Source organism: Mchenga conophoros, linkage group LG17, assembly GCF_057382185.1.
Source record: "Mchenga conophoros isolate Kocher_MC1m ecotype Shallow Benthic linkage group LG17, M_conophoros_male_GT1.1, whole genome shotgun sequence".
Lineage (NCBI taxonomy): Eukaryota > Metazoa > Chordata > Actinopteri > Cichliformes > Cichlidae > Mchenga > Mchenga conophoros.
This window is the reverse complement of record NC_140542.1, coordinates 31,648,204-31,669,883: the sequence shown is the minus strand read 5'-3', so window position 1 is coordinate 31,669,883 and position 21,680 is coordinate 31,648,204. Positions and strand designations below refer to the sequence as shown.

At 39.8% G+C, this 21,680-nt stretch overlaps 3 protein-coding genes across 6 annotated transcripts; 2 read left to right on the top strand and 1 right to left on the bottom strand.

The window, feature by feature from the left end:
* Positions 1–601: 601 nt before the first annotated feature.
* Positions 602–9,151, bottom strand: asb15b (ankyrin repeat and SOCS box containing 15b). Its single transcript, XM_085252744.1, has 14 exons — positions 9,068–9,151; positions 8,695–8,803; positions 7,995–8,047; positions 7,709–7,840; positions 7,415–7,579; positions 7,219–7,325; positions 6,962–7,100; positions 6,707–6,878; positions 6,191–6,351; positions 4,050–4,194; positions 3,067–3,222; positions 2,862–2,964; positions 2,624–2,777; positions 602–2,494 (listed from the first exon to the last, which is right to left on the bottom strand). The coding sequence occupies exons 2-14, from the start codon at positions 8,799–8,801 to the stop codon at positions 2,325–2,327; spliced, it is 1,764 nt and encodes a 587-aa protein (XP_085108870.1). The 5' UTR covers positions 8,802–8,803; positions 9,068–9,151; the 3' UTR covers positions 602–2,324.
* Positions 9,152–10,273: 1,122 nt separating this feature from the next.
* Positions 10,274–13,983, top strand: LOC146555739 (uncharacterized). Of its 4 annotated transcripts, none has more exons than XM_085251800.1 (7): positions 10,274–10,311; positions 10,898–10,990; positions 11,232–11,288; positions 11,391–11,549; positions 11,820–12,000; positions 12,125–12,213; positions 13,551–13,983. In XM_085251800.1, the coding sequence occupies exons 1-7, from the start codon at positions 10,300–10,302 to the stop codon at positions 13,650–13,652; spliced, it is 693 nt and encodes a 230-aa protein (XP_085107926.1). In that variant the 5' UTR covers positions 10,274–10,299; the 3' UTR covers positions 13,653–13,983. The 4 variants fall into 4 exon arrangements, with proteins under 4 accessions (XP_085107926.1, XP_085107927.1, XP_085107925.1 ...); XM_085251801.1 differs by having other exon boundaries at positions 11,784–12,000; positions 13,556–13,983; XM_085251799.1 differs by having other exon boundaries at positions 11,784–12,000.
* An 862-nt stretch (positions 13,984–14,845) lies between these two features.
* On the top strand, positions 14,846–20,801 carry LOC146555738 (uncharacterized). The gene is made up of 7 exons (XM_085252854.1): positions 14,846–15,077; positions 16,071–16,178; positions 16,336–16,392; positions 16,481–16,639; positions 17,052–17,211; positions 17,561–17,661; positions 17,934–20,801. The coding sequence occupies exons 1-7, from the start codon at positions 15,066–15,068 to the stop codon at positions 18,096–18,098; spliced, it is 762 nt and encodes a 253-aa protein (XP_085108980.1). The 5' UTR covers positions 14,846–15,065; the 3' UTR covers positions 18,099–20,801.
* Positions 20,802–21,680: the final 879 nt, after the last annotated feature.

Sequence of the window (21,680 nt, the reverse complement as noted above, 5' to 3'; positions counted from 1 at the left end):
TGCCAGTCTTGATGAATTTATAAACACATAAAATAGTAGATAAACATATTGAGTGAGGGACAAAAGCCTTATTTATATTGAATTCTGCCAACTTTAGTTGGTTTACCCACCAAAGAAATGGGACCTAAAATGTAACATATATTTTATTAGCCACAAGTTTTGGGTAGTGGCCACTGAGATTCCTTCAAAAGGTGGCTGGGCTCTCCCTCAGATCCCACCTTTCAATACCTCCCAATAATTCAAACCTAGAGGAAAATTAAGCTGTGTTAGGGGGTGAACAGTGGGTATTACTGGTCATGAAATCAGGCTTTAAATTCAGTAGAGTGCTCACCACAGATTCTGTCTCTTCATTCACTAATGTCCACTAATACTAAACCTCGTTTTGTTTAAAAGTTTTGGTTTTAAAAAATATCAGTTGCAAGAATTGATTTCGTTTGATTTCTTTTCTTTTGGTTGTGCACAGACTCCTGACTATTAACTCAAATAGAAAACAATAAATTCATTCTTTGGTAATTGGATGTCATCAGATCATAAAGACACAGAGGTTACACAACTTTGTAAATGTCACAGTTTATTATATTTCACTGATATTATGACTTTTATGTTTACATTTTAAGACACCAGATTGTCAAGACACTAAAAAAGAAGGATGAAACAATTAATGCGAGGTTTACCCGTCATCTCTTTAATGGCCATGTGGGCTTGAGATTTTGTTAACCCTTAGACACATAAGTGGGTCAAAAAGGATCTGGTGTGGTCTTTTCCTTGCAATATCTAATTAATGAAAAGTTGTTATAATTTCATGTTCCAACTATTCCTTAAAAAAGTGTTTTTGATATTACGCCAATGACATTTTTAACTTACCTTTTATACATGTACAAAGTTTTAGTTTTTGTGTTACTACCCCAAGCTTCCATAAGTGGGCCAGAAAATACCCGTAATCATTTCCTATGGAATTTCATGGGAACCTTTGATTATTGTCAACTGCGACTGTCAGGAAAATATATTTTATTGAACACAAAGAGTGTAACACGTTAAGAAGATTATTTTAAACAGCAAGAACTAGCAGGCAGCACACATTTACCACTTACAGTGATTGTGTCACTGTAGATAAACAGCTTGTGCTGTTCAGGGGGAGGTTCAAATTTCTACAGTAGATGCCAAACAAGCTTGTCATAGCCAAAAGTTCTTCTGAGTCTGTGATGCATGCATCCCCTATGCAAGAACTGGATGGGTTTGTATTGGGAGACAGTCAGGGGAAGAAGTTCAGAATCTGGGGGAAATCCCGGTCCAGCAGTTTTGCACTAGGTTCAAAAAGACAAGACGCAACATCACCACAGATAATGTTGCCTCCTGTGCAGTGTCTTCTGAAGAGGTTTACAGCACAGAGTTTGCATTCAGCGGTACGGCATGGAGGAAAATACCAGAAAGGATTAAAAAAAAAACACAATTAATCACATTCCACGGTTTGTTGGCACCTACACCTGCCAGTGTAAAACACAGAGGTGGCCCATGGTGCTGTGGTGCAGCTTCACATTGGTATCTGGTATCGCAACTCCTCACCGAGCTCTCAAAGGAGCTTGCTGCATCACATATGAGAAGCCGGCTGGAAGGTTGCTCCCAACGGCAAACCACAATCACAGTGACAAAAGTCACAACTGGGCCCCAGGAAAAAAAGCCAATCGAAGACAACAAGATTTCAGATCCAAGTAACGAAGATCATAAAGTCAGCAGTCAGTGCGACAAAATCAATGTACCTGTGTGAAGGGATTACAGCCAGAAATAGGTCAAAACTTCATACAGACAGGAGGACAAAGAAAATATAAAGAGAGGAAGTATCTCTCATACCGACACACAAACAAAATGGATGTTGACATTGTTCTGTTGCTGGTTTGTATTTTTTTTTTCATTTCCGATTTTCAAAATGTGAAAAAAATATTTCAAACATCAAATCATTCTTGTCTGAACCAAAATATAGTATAAAATATAACACAAATGATTATTTTTAATCACAATAACAAAAGCGGCATAATTAACACAGGCCATTTTTGACCCACTTATGGAAGAATGTTGGGTCCAGTCACTCGTGCATCCAAGGTTTAACACACGTCACCCTGCAAAGGTCCAGGACCAGGTCACACTTGCTCAGCTCTCCTCATGCATGAACTGAAACACTTGTGTGAGGGACATCTATTTCATATACTAGACATTCATTTTTTGGTTTTTAATTCAGTCTGTAAAAAAACAACTGAAATAAGGTATTGCATTAAATGAGCACTTTGGCTGTTTTCACACTTTAGTCACATGTATAAATAAAACGTGTTTCACACAGATAACAGGTCACCGTACAGGTCACGCTCTCTGTAGGTCAGGTAGTTCATCAGCCTTGGGGGGAAGGGACCAGCAGCCATAGTTTCAGGGTCATTCAAGGTCCTGAGGCTCATGTGACTTCTGATTACCAGTCGACACAAGTGCTGCAGAGACCGTGGCTTCCCTTTGGACACAGAAACACACATAACCTCCAGCTTTTTAAATCACTTTTCAAAATGTCATGTTTTTCTCTGCTTTAGAGTGCATGTTTTGCACGTTTTTCTTATCTACAGACTTGTCTCTGCAGTTTTACCCAGTATGTCAGAAATCTCATCCCACTCCGGCCTCCTCTGCAGGATTTGTCTGAGCTTAAAACAAATGCTGACATGGCTGACGTAGTCCAGTAGCATCCTTACCACTTTGCCTACAACGTGAGCAAGGCATGATACTGACACAAACTCACAGAACTGAAAAAGAAAAGAAAAGGGAAGTGACATATTGTAGAGGTTAGCTAACAGATGGTCTGTGTGTCTGCCTGTAGTGTCTCTTACTGAGATGACTTTCGGTTGACTGTAAATCTGATAGGCTTGGTTATGCAGCTCAGTCCAGGTACTATCCAATTCTTCACTGTCACCATGACCGCACTGGAAACACCTGTACGGTTGCAAAAATCCGATAATGAAATTGATGAATCTGAACTACATATCCTCTGTAAATAAATCGAATATCGACTAATTTCACAGCAGGTATACGTGCTTGTAAGCGTGATATCCACTGTTGAGCAGCAATCGCAGCATGACGTGGTCTCTGAAGCAGTACTGCAGTGCTGTGGGGAACACCGTGTTGCTGATCACTCTGAAATAACAGTTAACCTCTGCTCCATGGGACAGCAACAGCTCCACCAAGTCGAACCTGGTTACAGAAATAAAAAAAGAAGATTTTAATGCCTCTGCTGTAACACAGCGCTGCCAATACCAGAAATGATAATAGTCAGAAATTACATGTACTGTATAGTCAAATTACATTTATAGTGATGTTAAAAAAATATTTGCCTAATCGTACTTCCTGATTTCTTACTGTTTTGCATATTTGTCACACTGCCTGTGAGCATGTTTCAGATAATAGACAGAGGTAACCTGTGTAAACACTAAATATTTTACACAGTAATTGTCCTTTAAATCTAATAAGTGGTTGGCTTTGACTAGGCCACATTTTGGTAAACATGACATAATTATTGGAGTAATATTGGTAGGCCAAGCACTCCAGGAAATGTTGGCTTTACAAAGGCTTTGTAAGCCTTTTCAGACTGATATATAGCAATGACTTTGTTTCTCATCTGTTCTTAAGTTTCTTTAAATTTTAAAACAATGAGCTGATTTTTGAGATCTTTTAGCCTCCTTTACTTTTTCACACAAATTCCTCATTCAGCAGGTAATAATCGGGCCTGGGTTTGAATAGTGAATAGTGACTAAATTCAGCTTTCTATAAAAAATATAGTTAATTACAGTTGAATTGCACCAAGCAGGTGCAATTACTTTTTCACACTGGGCCAGATTGGTTGGACCAGCTTTTTCCCTTAATAAATTAAATCATTGTTAAATAACTGTACTTTGTATTTACTCGGGTTAGCTTTGTCTAATTTTAAAATGTGTGACGATAGGAAACATGCAAGTGTGACAAAAAAGATCAGGAGGGGGCAAATACTTTTTTACAGCACTGTATGTACATACGCTATTTACCTCTCAGCACGTATAGCAACCAGTATGCATCGCAGTGGATCCAGGTCAGTTCTCGCGCCAGCCGCCAGCAACCTCTCCGAACAGGTTACATCACCGTTGGACACAGCGAAGTAGAGAGGAGTCTTCCTGAGGTCCCCGTAGTTCTCTGCAGCATTTACAGTACTTGTGCTTACAAATATAAACGACTTTTTTAAGAGGACTGGAAACTTCATCACTTTAGAAAATCCCAACATCACCAAGCATTGACTTTGCATATTGCTCTACATATATACAGGGAGTGCAGAATTATTAGGCAAATGAGTATTTTGTCCACATCATCCTCTCCATGCATGTTGTCTTACTCCAAGCTGTATAGGCTCGAAAGCCTACCAATTAAGCATATTAGGTGATGTGCATCTCTGTAATGAGAAGGGGTGTGGTCTAATGACATCAACAGCCTATATCAGGTGTGCATAATTATTAGGCAACGTCCTTTCCTTTGGCAAAATGGGTCAAAAGAAGGACTTGACAGGCTCAGAAAAGTCAAAAATAGTGAGATATCTTGCAGAGGGATGCAGCAGTCTCAAAATTGCAAAGCTTCTGAAGCGTGATCATCGAACAATCAAGCGTTTCATTCAAAATAGTCAACAGGGTCGCAAGAAGCGTGTGGAAAAACCAAGGCGCAAAATAACTGCCCATGAACTGAGAAAAGTCAAGCGTGCAGCTGCCAAGATGCCACTTGCCACCAGTTTGGCCATATTTCAGAGCTGCAACATCACTGGAGTGCCCAAAAGCACAAGGTGTGCAATACTCAGAGACATGGCCAAGGTAAGAAAGGCTGAAAGACGACCACCACTGAACAAGACACACAAGCTGAAACGTCAAGACTGGGCCAAGAAATATCTCGAGACTGGTTTTTCTAAGGTTTTATGGACTGATGAAATGAGAGTGAGTCTTGATGGGCCAGATGGATGGGCCCGTGGCTGGATTGGTAAAGGGCAGCGAGCTCCAGTCCGACTCAGACGCCAGCAAGGTGGAGGTGGAGTACTGGTTTGGGCTGGTATCATCAAAGATGAGCTTGTGGGGCCTTTTCGGGTTGAGGATGGAGTCAAGCTCAACTCCCAGTCCTACTGCCAGTTTCTGGAAGACACCTTCTTCAAGCAGTGGTACAGGAAGAAGTCTGCATCCTTCAAGAAAAACATGATTTTCATGCAGGACAATGCTCCATCACACGCGTCCAAGTACTCCACAGCGTGGCTGGCAAGAAAGGGTATAAAAGAAGAAAAACTAATGACATGGCCACCTTGTTCACCTGATCTGAACCCCATTGAGAACCTGTGGTCCATCATCAAATGTGAGATTTACAAGGAGGGAAAACAGTACACCTCTCTGAACAGTGTCTGGGAGGCTGTGGTTGCTGCTGCACGCAATGTTGATGGTGAACAGATCAAAACACTGACAGAATCCATGGATGGCAGGCCTTTGAGTGTCCTTGCAAAGAAAGGTGGCTATATTGGTCGCTGATTTGTTTTTGTTTTGTTTTTGAATGTCAGAAATGTATATTTGTGAATGTGGAGATGTTATATTGGTTTCACTGGTAAAAATAAATAATTGAAATGGGTATATATTTGTTTTTTGTTAAGTTGCCTAATAATTATGCACAGTAATAGTCACCTGCACACACAGATATCCCCCTAAAATAGCTAAAACTAAAAACAAACTAAAAACTACTTCCAAAAACATTCAGCTTTGATATTAATGAGTTTTTTGGGTTCATTGAGAACATGGTTGTTGTTCAATAATAAAATTATTCTTCAAAAATACAACTTGCCTAATAATTCTGCACTCCCTGTAGTCCAGTGTATAGATGTTTAGTCCTGTGTTCAGATGGATAAACTTCACACTGATTTGCATTTTTTGCAGTGCAATGTCGCAAATATGAACCACAACTTTATCAGTGATGGGGGCTGAAGCACCCTTCACAGTCACTGAAGAGATGTTTTCATCTGCACTTGTTTTTTGCATGTGCGTGCATCTTTGCATTTACCGAATGTGTGTATTTGCGTGTACCGCTTTAGTCCTGCATAATTTAGAAACTCACTATGATAACTAAATGGCCTGAGTTGATGTTGTGTGCACGTGCGCATCCAGCTGATTCGTACCAGAGATGTGTGCATGTAGCAGGGCGTTGACATCATAACCCTTCTGGATAAGCAGCTCTAGACACTGAACCTGCCCCCCGTCTGCAGCAGAGTGGACGGGGCTCTGGCCTGAGAGGCGAATAGCTCTCTTTGTGGTGATAGGGATGAGAGTCCTCAGGATTCTGAAGAGAAAGAAGGAGAGAGAGATCAGGTGGGTGGGAGATAAACAGGAAGAGAGCGGGGCCAAACACAAAACAGAACAGAGACAAAAATGTTCATTAGATCGTGGTGTGAGCTCTACTGTTATTCAGTGACAGAAGTGAAAAACAGTGATAAACAGAGGGCTCTTTGTGGCGATGAGTACAGAGAAAGCACTGCAGCTGCGGAGACAGATGCTTTACATTCAAATTGGCTGCAAAATTAGAGGAAAGTGTTTTTGGTCAAGTTATTTATTTTGGGGATTATTAGTTAGAATGTTGTTGAATGTAGTCAGATGTTATTGGGTTTGAGAGTGAGCTTAAAGTTGCATGAACTCACAGTATGTATCCTTCATACGCAGCTCTATGGATGGGCAGCTGGCAGGCGTAGCTGGCAACATTTGGGTTGGCTCCGTGCTCCAAAAGCAGCTTGACACAGTCCAGGTTTCCAGATCCGGTTGCATCATACAGGACTGTGTCTCCATTGCTTGCCTGGGCATTCACATCACCACCTAGTGGAGTTCAGAGAAAATACAGCAATGTCTGACCCGTCAGGAGGTTTTTATGAGGCATGATACAACATATACTGTTTTACCGTGGTGTATGAGTATGTCTAAAACTTCAGAGTTGCCATGTTCAGCTGCGATCCCCAGCGGTGTCACGCCATGACCGTCTCTGCTTGTTATTTTGGCTCCATGTCGGAGTAACAGCATCATAATAGCTGCACAACCCTCCTGGGGTGAGGGATAGGACACACATGAACACAGAAGGAAAGAAAGGTAATAAAAACTAGAGAAAAATAAAATTTTGTGCTTAAACCTGAACTTTGAGTTTAGATTCAGCTCCATTCACCTTTGCTGCCTCGTGAATGGCCCTCCACTTGGTGAGACACACCTGCTCTACGAAGGCCCCGCCCATGATGAGGGAAAGAACCATGTCGTATGAGCGTTGTCTCACTGCTGCAAAAATGGAAAACAAAAAATGATTCCATAAAAAAAAAGCATAATAATGAAGGTGTTGTGTCAGCTGTCTGAGTGTGTTGTGCTACCGATTAGCAGAGGTGATTCATTCCTGCTGTTGTTGTTGTGCGGTGAAGCTCCGTGCTTCAGAAGTAGCTTGATGTTTTCCACCTGGCCGGCCTCAGCTGCCAGAGTCAGAGCCGTATCACCGTCCTCCGTCTGCTCCTCCAGGGTCAGGTCGGTGGATTCCAACACTGCAACAAGAACACCATTAAGACTGCGTTAAAGGTGGAAATCTACTCAGCCCACTGCTCCAGTAATTGTAGCTTACATTCCACTAAATAGTTTGATCAAGCTGACATCACACTGGTTTTCACTCTCACCCTGCAGCACTGTGTGGAGGACATCTGGCTGCAGCTGCACAGCTGCTGCGTGCAGAGGCAGCCAGCCCCTGCTGTCACTCTCTCTGAAGGCAGACGCGCAACCTGACAGCTCCTGCAGCGCATCCACATCACCTGCCAAGATACAAACAAGAGCCACAAGGAGACTCACAGGGAAACATTTTTAATATTTATGACCAACAGTGAGTTTAAATGTAGGCGCGCCCGCCTTGTACGTCTTTGCTTAATGCCGCATGCAAAAGGCAAACATGATTAAAGGGAACGTTACCTTTTTGAATGGCTGCCATAATCTTCATAAACTCCACACTACTTGTGTTTTTCCTATGAAAATGAAAGCGTTTACTCTGGAAACACTATGATAGAGCTTCATTATACTTTTGATTGCTGATTGCCTTAAAATTTTGTTAATTTGGAACATAAACAACTCCTAACAATACAGTTAGGTCCATAAGTACAGGTTAAGTATAGTAAAAGTTCATATAATCTTGGTTTTTTCCACAATTGTGCAGGCTCTTTTCAATGTTTTCTGGCAAACTTTAATCTGGCCTTCCTGTTCTTGAGCATAACCAGTGGTTTGCACCTTGTTGTAAACCTTCTGTATTTACATTCTGCTGATTGTAGACTTTGACAATGGTACGCCTACCTCCTCAACAGTGTTCTGACTTGGTTAGATGCAGGATGAATTATGTGCATAGGGCTGTATTCTCTGCTCGGATTCAGCCAAATGCTGCAAAAGTGACTGGATGATGCTTCAGAATGAGAACAGATCGTGATCTGAAGCATACTGGGAATGCTACTCAAGCTGAAAGTCTGCATTTCAATCACATCTGGATTGTTTCATTTAAAACCACTGTGACATTGTATGCGGGCAAAATTACAAAATCTGTATGATTGTCCAAATACTTATTGACCTAACTGTCAATTTTCATTAATAATAAACATTAAAGACCCTTCTTGGTTTTCCATACCTATCTGTTTGCACTGAGCATGGCAGCTTGTAGGCATCTTGAATGCTCTCTCGAATAGCAAACTCAATCAAGTCTTCATTTATGGCCTCCTGTTCAAAGTCCTCCATTTCTATATGTAGAGACAAAAGCAAGAGAAAGGGGCACTTGAATTCTTTTCATAAATAGGAGTTTCGCGTACAGTATGAAGGTGAATTATACAATGTAGAAACCTTATCAGTCTGTAGATCGTGCTTTCTGCACAGCATGCAACTTTCTGGCACGGTATCACCACTATTCATGCAGGACATAAGCATGCTAATGTAAAGCAGTCCTATTGGAAATTACACAACAACCTTAACTTGCATTTCATGTTAGTCATATTAGTCGGTCTCACCGGTTGATCTGAATAAGTCCCCTTGAGGTCTCCAGCTCACAGCCTGGTTGTGTTTTTGTTTTGCAGTGTGTTAAGCTGTTTGGGTTATATTTAGATGTGGCCTGCTTTAGATGACCTGCCTCAGCTCAGACTATGCCTTCCACGTCTTCTCTTACAACTGCAGCAGACAAAGTACTTCTGCACTGTGTGTTCAGTCGAATGAAGTTATTTGTTCCCATGTAATTGAAACACGCAAGCTTGTGAGAAGTTGAGACCTGACTTTTGGAAACCTGCATTCATTGCATTAGCTCAAAATAATAAAATGATGAAGAAGTTCTACATATAATTAATAATCTTAACAATATACATCCCAGTAATGTGAATGAAGAAGTTGAATCAGATGTATGCAAAAGAAGGGATACTTCCCTTCCAAAGCTGCTTACATGGAAAGACAGTGAAAGGACACATGGCTGCAGCTGATTTCTGATTGATTTGCATAATTCATTCCTGTATAATGTTGGAAAAAATAGTGGAAAATGTCAGTGGTAATTTCTCAAAGCCCAGAATGATCTCCACATTAACAGTCTCTCAACCTTAAGTATATTACACTTATGCCCATATCTAGCAGAAAGGGACTGAGCTGATTTGGCCTGTTTGAAGTTTTGAAAAAGTGGGGGGTATTTTGCCCCCTAATTATTTGATGATCATGATTCATAGTAAAATTTGATCATAAAGTAATAAAAGGGAAAGCAGTTACAGCAAAATGTTTAAAAACCATAAGCTGCCAAAGTCTGGGGAACTGACATAGGAGAATTTTTGGAAAAATAGATACAAAAGGGAAATGGATATTAGCAAATTAACTAACTACAAAGAAACAAACAATTTAAGATAGCTTTAATCAAATCCAAAATAACCAAAAATGTAATTAAATATCAAATTATGTTAACGGCATATTGAAATTAAATCATTTCAATATTTTTTTATTCAATGAAATTCTTTTAATGACTTTAACGAGAGCTTTAACAAAGCAAAAAAACAAAACAAAAACATGGTTAATCATTTAATATAAAGTGGCTATAAACAGTATTGTCATTAAATAATTTTTATTTTTTTATTTTTTGATGCATAGATCTTGCAACTAGAGTAATGTATATTTCATGGGGTTTCCCTCCCTGCGTCCAAGGGTTTCCATAAAAGGCCGTTTGCTGCTCCTCCCCCTCACTTTTGTCAGTCAGAGGGTGCAGGTGTTGGTAATGGATGTCAAGGTAGGCCAAACGGGCAGTGAGACCTTGTTTGATGGGATTTGATCTCATATCTTACTTAAAACGATGCTACTGTAATTGGGATGGGCTGCTAGCTTGCCCGCTGGCAAGTTCAACGTAAACTAGAGCTAGCTATCTTGGTTTTAACAAAATATCAGAGCAACTCTTACAAGTAATCCCAGCTAACTTGGCAGTAAACATAAAAACTTGTGTAAATTTTTACAGTGTGACTAATTGAATTCCCTTATAATTTAATTTTTTTAAACAGTGGCCCATGCTTATGTCAAACTGTACTATTTATGCTATATTTGACAGTAAATTTAAGGTGGCACTTAGAGCAAGATTTTATTGTCATCAGCTAGTTTTATACTGTTTTAAACCCTAAAAAATTATATATAGCTACATTTATATAGCTTAAACAATACTGGGACTGTTAGACTTAAATGTGAGACTATGGTGAAATCTCATTTCTGCTGCTGCACACAAACGTCACCAATCCCAAATTTATTTTTATAACTCTAAATGACTATACATAATTTAAAGCATATACACTGTATGATGTAGCAATACTTTCATATTCATCCCAAAGGTGCCTTTTCTCCTCCTGAGTCTCTTGACAAATTTGACTCTCTGCTTTGAATATGGGTCACCAGTAACCGATCTCCATAGAGTGGCACTGTTGGTGAGTTGCTACAGGCTTGATGTATGTCACATTTGTTCTATGTTGCGGGGCTTTTCTTGGCCCAGAGTTAACCTCTGGAGAACTTACAGAAATCTTTTTTTCTTATTTCTGACAATATGATAACCAAAGAGGTCTGCTATGCTTGGATAAAAGAAATTTTTAATTTTTAATCACAATTCTGTTGGATTTTTTTTTTTTTTTTTAACAAAAACCTCTCTGATGGTCCCTATTTCCCCTATAGAAGCAGGATCTTCCCAGTGACTATTTGGTTCCCATTAGTTATGTTCCCAACGAGGTGGTATGTATGAAATGAAGAAATATGAGCAAATTTCTTTTACTATTTTTAATTTTATTTTTGTTTGACAAAGGTTGTTCATGGTTTTTGTACATGCCTCTCCAGGCTGGCACTTGTTGGGTGGTGCTAAATATCTATCCATTGGAGCAAAGTCTTGAGAGATTGACCAACAATTTTGGTGACAAATCCACCAACAGAGAAAGCCTGCTTATTTTTATTGAAATTCTCCAAACTGTGTGGCTGAAGTTTGACCATATGAAAGTGGTGGGTAATCATCGACCTCATTCATTATATGCATTTCTGACAGCATATTTATTTTAAATAGCGTTTGGACTGTGACATGCATAGTTTTAAAATGAGATGTAGTTTAATTTGTAGAAGCACACTGGTTCACTGTGCAAGAGAACACTGAAACTCAGTTTTAGGCAGAATTTGTTTTTGTACACTTAATTGTGTAATTTAGTTATTTCAAATGAGCATGTTATCTGATTCCCACAGGAAATATTGATGCAGTACTTTGATTGCCACTATCAGGAACAGCACATACCATCTGGCCCTTACTTTGACTACATGGAAAACCTCTTACGTGGAGCTGATCGAGGACTATTTGATTTCTCATGTGAACCACCACCGTGCCCAAGTACTCGACAAACATTTACGACTCCTCAAGAAACATCCCAGTCACCACCTAACCTTAGAACTCAACAAACACCAGGTACAATGTTAATGCAGTTAATGCACCGGACTTGGGTGCTTTATGTAACTTAGAAAATAATGGGGGGGAAAGTGTACTCAGTGTATTTTTTTTGTTTTGTTTTTTTGTTTTTTGTCATTTGCAGAGTTTCTGGAGTACGACAACTTGACGCTTTTGATTTTTGTCACCATCTCCATTGCAGTTTGTGTCATTGTTTGTGTGTTTTTGTCGCTGGTGAGTAAACCATCAAACCCCTAACCCAGTAAGTTTATCAACTTTCCTTGCCCTGAAATTCCCAACAAATTAGTGAGTAAAATCTCTAACAGAATGCAACAGTTCATCAAATCGTTTTTTTGTTTTTTGTTTTTTTTCCCCAGCAAGTACTGTTGAGTCAACAATTTCATTCATCCATGCTGGCTTATGGATAAATGCCAACAAAACGTTTGAGTTTAATACCGATAGAAAACACTTTATAGTGGTGTACTTTTATCAGTAAAATATGATCAATATGTTAAACAAACCTGCCAGACATTCCTATTTGGTATTAAAATTGTGTGCATGTTGGTGTAACACCTCCTTTAAGACATGCTATGTAGCTTCACAGGAAGCATTACTTCCATGAGTCTGGTTGGTTGGGAGTAGCGTTTGCAGTAATAAGAGGGCTAAGCATAAAAGCAAAGCGGTCTAAATTTACTGATCAATCTGCACTTTTATTCTCATCTATTGTCATGAGCTTTTGGTAGTGACCACAAGTTTGAGTTCGTGGATACAAGCAGCAGAAAGGAGTTTCCTTCTAAGAATGGGCTCTCAGTCATTTGAGGAACTCTGAGTAGAGCTGCTACACATTGAAAGGGGTCAGTTGAGATTGTTCAAGCTACTGACTAGGCCTCCTAGGTATGTTGTTGTGGTCATGTCCCACTGGGAAGAGGCCGATGGACAGACCAAACACTCGCTGGAGAGACTACATCTCTCGGCTAGCTTGGGAATCTCTTGGTGTCACCCCCGGATGGACGAGCTGGTGTGGGGAGTCTGGTCTTCTCTGCTCAGACTGCTGCCCTTGCAACCCAAACCCAGATAAGCAGTGAAAGATGGATGGCTTGTTGCACAATGGCATAAGCATTAAGCTCAAAACTCTTTTTCCTGTGTACAACCTCTCCAGAAGTGCACTCTTGGCTTTCGGTTATTCAGGCAGATAACTGCATTAGTGCAGAAATGGTCCGTAATGCAAGCTGAGAAAGCACGGGACCAGAGCTGTGCTGCTGCTTTTTAACAGTTCAAAGAGGACTGCACGGTCCTCTCCGGATAAAGAAACCCTAATTTGGGGTATCTATTTTGAACCTCTTCTAAAGAGAATCGCCCTTAGTGTTAAAACTTCAACTCAGCTGTACAGACTCTTGGCCTGTGTGGTCTAATAAAGCCCTTTTCCTAATGAGTCTTCATTTTAGTTGGCACTTCCAGGAAGGCAATTCTTCTAAAGTTCAACAGCTCATCAAAAATTCAGCAGTACTTTGAGGCTGTTTTTGTATGATAAACATTATTTGGGTGCTCTTTTTTTTTGTTTGTTTCTCCAGTCCAGGTCCCGAAGGCGTTTACATGTTTGCAGCACTGAAAATATTCAAATGCAACCTACTAAAATGACCCAAACTCCGACTGCCTCTCTGAAGCATGATTAATAAGAAGGAAGGGAAAAAAACTGGACGGCAATAGAACGACTCGCTCTCCAGGTTGTTCTGTTGTTGGCACGAGTCTGCTGGATAAATGAGTGATCTGATGGCTTCAAGGCACAGACTAAAGCTGCTGTATGAGAGATTGCGGAATTCAACTGGTGCTATCTCGCAAACAACGCCACAAGAATCCGGTCTTATGTTTTTTTTTATCTCTCAATTCTTTTCCTCCAACCTGATATCTGAGCAAGTGAAGCAAGAAGAGGGGAACCGTGGCAACAAAACGGGACATCTTTAGTTATGTGTTTGAACCAATGTGAATTAAATGAGATGATGCACAGCTGCATAATGTGTCTCTTTCTCTCCACTAGCTTACTGCTGCCACTTAATGGAGTTGATGAAAGTTCTTGCATTTTGTATGGCACAAGAAAACAGAATATGGATGTCATATTTATTTGTCATGAACAAACTGAGAATAGATCTCTTTGAATGACAAATATTTTTAAATACAAATTAACTTATTCGTATAGTCATAGCGTTGTTCGTCATGATTGTGCGCTGAGATGATTTCCGGGTCAGAGGCAGGACAAGGCACAAATGGAGAAATTAGTGGCTGGATAGCTGTCAAAAATTGCTTCTCATCCTGGCTGCTGTTTAAATCAGTTTGTCTGACGCTTCTGAAAAGACCAGGTTCTTTATCTGCTATTCTGAACTGGAGCCATTCAGGTGGTGATTCAGTTTGGGAGTCGCAGTTAAAAATATCATTGAAACCTCAAATCAAAATATCATTACACTGTCATCAACTGGCCGTTTCCCTGTGGTTAGAGATCGGCCTTTAACTGGAGTATATTTACGCAAGTCCACACATGGAATTCTTGCTTTCTATAATGTAATGTATAAAAATGCACTTCACAAGTGGGTTATGCAACACCTATACGTGCAATAATGTGTATTTTTGAGCCCAAGTATGTCCAAAATAATCAAAAAATATGTAAACAGTAATAGGTTACAGCAAAAAGTACTGCATCAAAGAGCACGGCTGAACGTCTGAACTACCTCATCTGATTTTCACTTTCCAAACAACAGCTTGAGGAATAACCTTGACATATTCTAAGCGAAATATTCTCTCGAGAGAACAAGCACCCACTTTATCCTGACGAACAAATTGATATGTGGGAGTTTATGGAAAAGTCTCAGACAGCGTCAGTGTGCGACATAATGACTCAGCCTGTAGGCGGCCACTCCAACACGTCAGAAGTCCGCCAGTTTGTCTGAAGTGAAAGCAGACTGCCGGCCCATCCTCAAGTTTCACTACACGCTTGGACATTACACCCACAGACACACAGAGATGAGCTCTGTCTTTGGACTGAAAAAACTGAATTTCATGCACTGCATTTGAGAAACTTGGGATTCTTTCTCCATATGAGGAAGAAAGTAAGTATGTCCTTTAATTTTTTAATGTTTTTAACATATGTAATATGTGTAACTGTATACGCTTCCATACTGGCATTGATTTTTCTTAACTTTGCTCATTAAATAACAGGAATATTATTTTATATTAACATTTCCTGCATTCTTTGTTTTTTTTGTCAGCTGCTTGCTTGTTATGAAATGCCACTGTGCTTTTTATAAAGAAATGTAGCCTTGTGGTTTTCTTCAAGCTGACTGTTTTATTAGATAAGTGCTAAACTGATAAAGGGAATATTACAATCATATAACATTACAGGACTACATCAAAAAGTTCATGTTATGAAGCATGCTTCCTTTTTGAGCTGCATTTAAAAGCAGTTGAATGTTATTAAGAGATCTACAGTAAATGCTGCACGTACTGCTGCTGCAGCACTCTTCAAGAGGCAGTAACGTGACACGCTAAGAGGAGTAAAAAAAATTGATTTTTTTTTTTTTTAATAAAAGGATAAAATGCATTTTGCATTAAATGTGACACTAACGAGTTTGCACATTCATTTATTAATTCATTGTTTATCGTTTGAAGCAGTGAGTTTTAAACTGGGAGTGTCACTTTACTTCACTGACAGTCTAAAATATATGTATCGTAAATTTACTGTAATATTGACAAAAATGAGAAAAAGGTTATACTAGGTAAAGCAGATCATTAAAATAGTTTATAGATCAAATTTAAAAATAATTGGATCCACAGATTTAGCTCCATTTCTAGTCTTAAAATGTTGCCCAGCCTTTTATTTATTGGCTTTTATGCCTGGCAAAGACATTGGAATCCTCACCTTTAAGTAAGGGGGGGAAATTGATTATCCTGTAATACAACCACACTACCCTCAAACAAAACACTGAGGTTGAACTGGTCAACTTTCATTTCAGGGATGTGGTAAATCAATGCTCAGTAACAACACCGCAGCAGATGTCGATTGCTGTACCTTATGTAATGTAAGGTATACATTTCCCCCTCAGATCTTGAAAGCACCTTGTCTCCTCCTGAGTCTGGTAACAAGTTTGAATCTTTGCTCTGGAAAATTTGGGTCACCAATAACTGATGATGTGAACAAGCTGCCAGTATTGGTGAGTTACTACAAGACTGATACATATCATATTTATAGTGCGTTGACACATGAACTTCTGTTTTGTGCTTCATGTTAAATTATCTCTGTAAGAGCTTCCATTCCTGATCATTTGTAGTAAAAACAAAAATCCTTCCCTGTCATTAATTCCTCTGTAGAAGCAGAATATCCCCTATGATTATGAGATTCCTGTTAGTTACATTCCCAAAGAAGTGGTATGTATAATGCAACGTGAGAGAATCAAATATAAAATTGGTTTGAATTGAATCAAAGCTGCTCATAGTTCTGTTTCTCCGTCTTCAGGCTGGCACCTGCTGGGTGGTGTTAAATATCTATCCACTGGAGCAAAGTCTTCGGAAGCTGGCCAGCACGTTTGGCACCATCTCCACCAACAAAGACAACGTACTCCTCTTCATTGCAATGCTCAAGAGTTTACGCTTCACCTTAGACCACGAGAGGCTGGTGGGTAATGAGACACTGTGGTCTATGCTGCTCATCTTCTCTGCAAACAGTACTTGAATTTGTGCCTTTGTAAAATTTAAAGTATCAGTGATCAGGTAGAAAGCCCTTTTGGCAGTGTGTTGGTGTGCGTGTAGCACGACATGTTGTAAAATCAAAGTTACCTGTGATATTGTGCAGACCGTTGGGTGCCTGCACTCGTATGTATATCTCCATCAGGTAACGCTTAGAAATGTTCAGGCCTACAGGGCATGTGGAAACACACTAACACTATGCTAGTTTTGCAAATAAGCCCTGCAGCTTAATTTTATGCCAAATTAATGTAATAACCTAGACAGTGAGGGACTTGTTTTAAGGAACATTTAATTGAATAACTGAGGTATTTAAGGTTGGCTTGTTGTCTGATTTCCCACAGGAAATGGCGATGCAGAGCTTCCAGTGTCACTATCAGGAACATGGCTTACTGACTGGTCCTTACTTTGACTACATCAGAGACTTTTTACACACTGCTGCTCAAGGACCAACTGACTTCTCCTGTGAGCCACCACCATGCCTTAGTACTGAACAAACACCAGGTACAGTCCTCACTTGCATTTAAAGTTCAGATTTTTTTGTGAAAGCTTCCAAAATAAAGTAGATTATTGGAGGGGGAGGCATTCGTTTAGGATTAGGAATCCAGCTGTGTACAGTAATCAGATATGCAGCCTTAAGGCAGAAGCGTTTCTTTACAAAAAAAAAAGAAAAGTAATTTGATGACCTCTCAAAAACAAAAGGTATTGAAATGACCAGTCCCTAGCTGTAACTAAGATTGATTTCCATCAGAGTATTCTGTCACACATTCAATAAGGGGATTGGTCTGCCCTCTATCATATTTCTAAGGTGTAAGTGTGATTGGTTACATTGTCAATAACGTCCTCCTTGCAGGGGTTCATGAAGGGAATCGTGGGGATGCTTGGTCGAGAAGATCTCCCCTGCTTTTGGTTCTCATCCCCTTCATCACTTGTGTTGCTCTCATAGTGTGGTTGGTAAGTGAATTTAGACTTGAGGCTTCCGTCTGCTGGTCTTTGTGGGTTAGGCTAAAAAAGCCTGGCTGTTAATGTGCCCTCATTATATTGAGCACTTCCAGGAAGGAAGTTGTAAGGTTAACAGCTCATCAAAAATTCATTAGTAATCTGAGACTCTGTTAACGTAATAAAACCCACTTTTCAGATTTACTTTCTGTCATATGAAACTGTATGACCAACACAGGCTTGGTGCTTTTCTTGTTTTCCTTGTTTTTTTTTTTGTTTTTTTTTAGGTCAAGTCTGGAAAGCGTTTACCAGTATGCAACACTGAAAATAGCCAAATGGAACCTTCTGACACGATCCCAACTGTGTCTATCTCCATCCCACTTCAAACACTCACCCACGCTGCTGACGCTCAGCCAGAGCGGGAAGCGATTGCTGAACATGAAAGTGGATGAAGGACGTTTAATAAAGAAGGAAAAACTTGGACAGCAGCATACCAACTCACTCTCCAGTCAGCTGGATAAATGAGTGGTCTCCTCTGCTTTCACTCATCTGAGCGCAGGGTCCACAGCTACTCTGCAAGAGCAAACCCAAGCTGTTGTGGAGGCAGGTGTACTACAAAATTCCCCATCGGCACTTCTTTGGTAGCTGATTATCTTTCAAAATGGCTGGCAAAGCACAGATTTTCCTGCCTTGGGTTCCGCTGGCCTATTTTGTGACAACCAGATTCAGTTTGTTTTTCCTCACACTCTGGACTAATATCTTTAAGGGGTTTGTGCTTCACTTTGAAGCTGCAATCAAAAAAAAAAGTATCGCTGGAGCTTAAAATCATGTAATCATCACACGTCATCCACTTGATGACTCTGTCTGGGCGGTTGCCAAGACCGCCCTTTCACTGCTTCGCAACAACCTGATTTCTACAAGCAGAAAAAGACGTACAGTCACATTAATGCTATCTTGAAAGGAAACAACTAAAATGCTGTTGCTGCGTTTTATCTCACGCAGCCTGTCCTGTACTTGTTGTTGACATTATTATGATCTGCGATCTGTCGCAAATTGCAAACCTGCTACTCACAAACAACACACTGAGCAGTTCAACAAGTGTCCCACTTTGTGTATCGAAGATCTGACCAGATGGCAGATAGCCATCGCCAGAGGCACTTTGAATCCAGTCATTGTATTTTCAAAGCCGTTGCCCAGTGATCTATAGCTGCTGCTCAGCCGCAGTGAGTGTGTTAGAGGTTTTAATGCCTTATTCACTGGGTCAATTATGTTCAGTCATGAGAACATGACTCCCCGAGTGTGAGCGCTCTTGTAGTGCATGTGTCACAGACGGAGCGAGAGACAGTGCAGACAGGACGAGGGAAAGTGAGGGAGATAGGGACTGATAGATGGATGGACGGATGAGCTCAGTGAGAAGCATAAGGAGGGCTTGTTCTCGTCACAAAAGAACTGGCCGTAGGCTGGAGGAAATGCCAGTTACAAACACGACTGATGTGCACAGATCCCTATGAATCAACAGGCTAAGAATCCTTCTAGACCGCAGGCTAAGCACCCTACAGAGCCCGGTTAGTATTCAATAACAGTTGACTGTATTTGAATGATTAACTTCCAAAACACACCCATGAAATATGGATATATCTTTGGTAAAATGTCTTTCTGTCGTAGACTTTGTGTAAACAGTGTTGTCTTTATAGTGAACTGTTTGTAAAGGTTTCATATTTGTATTTTGTGAAAACATGTTATTTGTGTGTGAAGTATTTAAGTTATTTGGTTACGTGTTTCACTTACAAAAATGTTTCCAGCTGTTTTAGTGATGCAAATGATGAACACGCCCAATTATATCGTGAATGTACAGGAGCTAGACAAAATACTGTGAACGCAGAAAGGAAAGCGCGTTGTAACTCTCACCAAATTCAGAAATCCATCATTTTGCACTGCAGGGGTCTGATCACATTTACAAATTACTATATTTAGATACTGTCCCCATATTTGAAAACTGTTTGTCTTGGATTTCCTCTGTTTTTCCTGAGGTTTTTCACCTATACAGTTCATCTGACTGACATGGCTGCAGTTTGGGAGGAGCATTTTAACTGTTTTTTTTTCCCTCATATTGATAATTCACATGCAACATTGTTGATTGTTCAGTATCTTTTATACCCAGATGAAAGCAAATTTTACAAGATGTCAGTCACCACATTGGACCTACTATAAATCTGTTACAGTGTAATTATTTGCAGAGAGCCTTTCCACTCTCCTCTGCTTGTAGTTTCTTATTTTCTCCACATTTTGCTGTGCTCAGGAGGTTTCTGGGCTTCAGCCCTCCAGCAGTGGGTGTTTAACTCCCAGCCAATAAAAGTTTTCTGGCTTTGAGGGTGGGGAAACGTGGTGACAACATTACATGCCTCCGTCTCACTCCTCTGCTCTCTGTCTGTGTTGTGAATGTCTGTACATCTGTTCCTCCAGAGGCACATAGTTAAAGCAGAGTGGCCAACTGGCAATGCTGCACCTTGCTGTAAAGGTGTGGCTGTGTTTGTTGTCTATAGGGTGACCGCAGTGAAATAATCAGAAAATGTTGTTTCATCTCCCTCGTGTCATTCACCCCCCCCTTTTTTTTTTTTTTTTTTTTTGAGGAGGCAAAAGTGGGGAAAAGCTGGATGTAACATCTGTAATTAGCATAAAGTGTATACGATACTGTCGCCTTTTACTGTAGTTTTCATTGCAATAGAATTTTTTTTTTTTTTAAGGAACTTTATTTTTGCTAATCCATATAAATGGCTACTAAGCAGATGTTCTGCCGGTATTGTGCATATATTCTGATTTGTCATCAAAGTGAACCAAGTTTGTTGCCTTCCTGAAATCTTTGTAATTGAAATGGTAGACTTCATGTTCAGGCATGTGAAGTTTATTTAACACTGGGCTTGATAAAAGGCCTCCATTCTTTTCTTTTCTTTTTTCTTCTTCGGGGAATATTTCGACATGCATGACCTCTGAACAAAGTATTGTATTCAGAGAGAATGGTGTTATTCCAAAGGGACAGAGGTTTATTTGGAGAATTTTTCCACATTCTGTTTTTCTTCACAAACAACACTACCACCCATAAAATGTCTCTGTGACTGTTGCAATAAAACTAATTCATGAAGTTATGTTCAACAAAACAGTGCATTTGGGCTAAATGTTGTTAGACTATAAATGATTACATTTTTCGACAAAGCACCTAAGATCTTGTAAGATTTGGTGTACACAAGATGAATTACTTGACGTTTACATGTCTTTAAGACACACCTAATAATATAGAATAATTAAGTTTTAATTGACCATTTAATTTTCTTACTTGCAGACCATGGCCAGCAGAAATCGGGTTATATTGAAAAGCTTTAGGTAAATATTCTATTCAGCCTTTTAATTTATAGGGCAAATAGTGTATATGCTAAATCACCACTTCCTTGGGTACGCCTTGATAGTGTTGGATTCAACCCCCTTTTGCCTTCAGAACTGCTTTAATTCATCATGGCAATAATTCATCAGGTGCTGGACACATTCCTTTCAGATTTTGCTTCATATTAACATAACAGCATCACACAGTTACTGCAGATTTGTTGACTGCACTACACCGCCACCACCAGCCTGAACTGTTAATAAAAGGCTGGATGGATTTATGTTGTTTATGCCAAACTCTGACCCTATATCATCAGAGTACCAAAAATGGTCAACTTTATTATCCCCAAAGGGCATTTTGTGGTACACTAGCGGCAAACAAGCGCACAATGAAAAATATCAGACACAAACAAGAAAAACAACAACAGGACTCCACAGTTTGTCACTTAAAACATTAATGGCAGCAACGACAAAGGAAAACTTGTTAGTCCTGCACCGTGGTAATTTGTGTCTGCAGCCAGATGGAAGCAGCTCAAACTTCGCTGCCGGAGGGTGTGATAATTTTGCAAGAATTGGTAGAGACTTGCTTAGAATATTTAAAATCTAAAATGTTGAAAATTAATGAAAATTAATTAATGTCACTGATGACTGTCATCAAC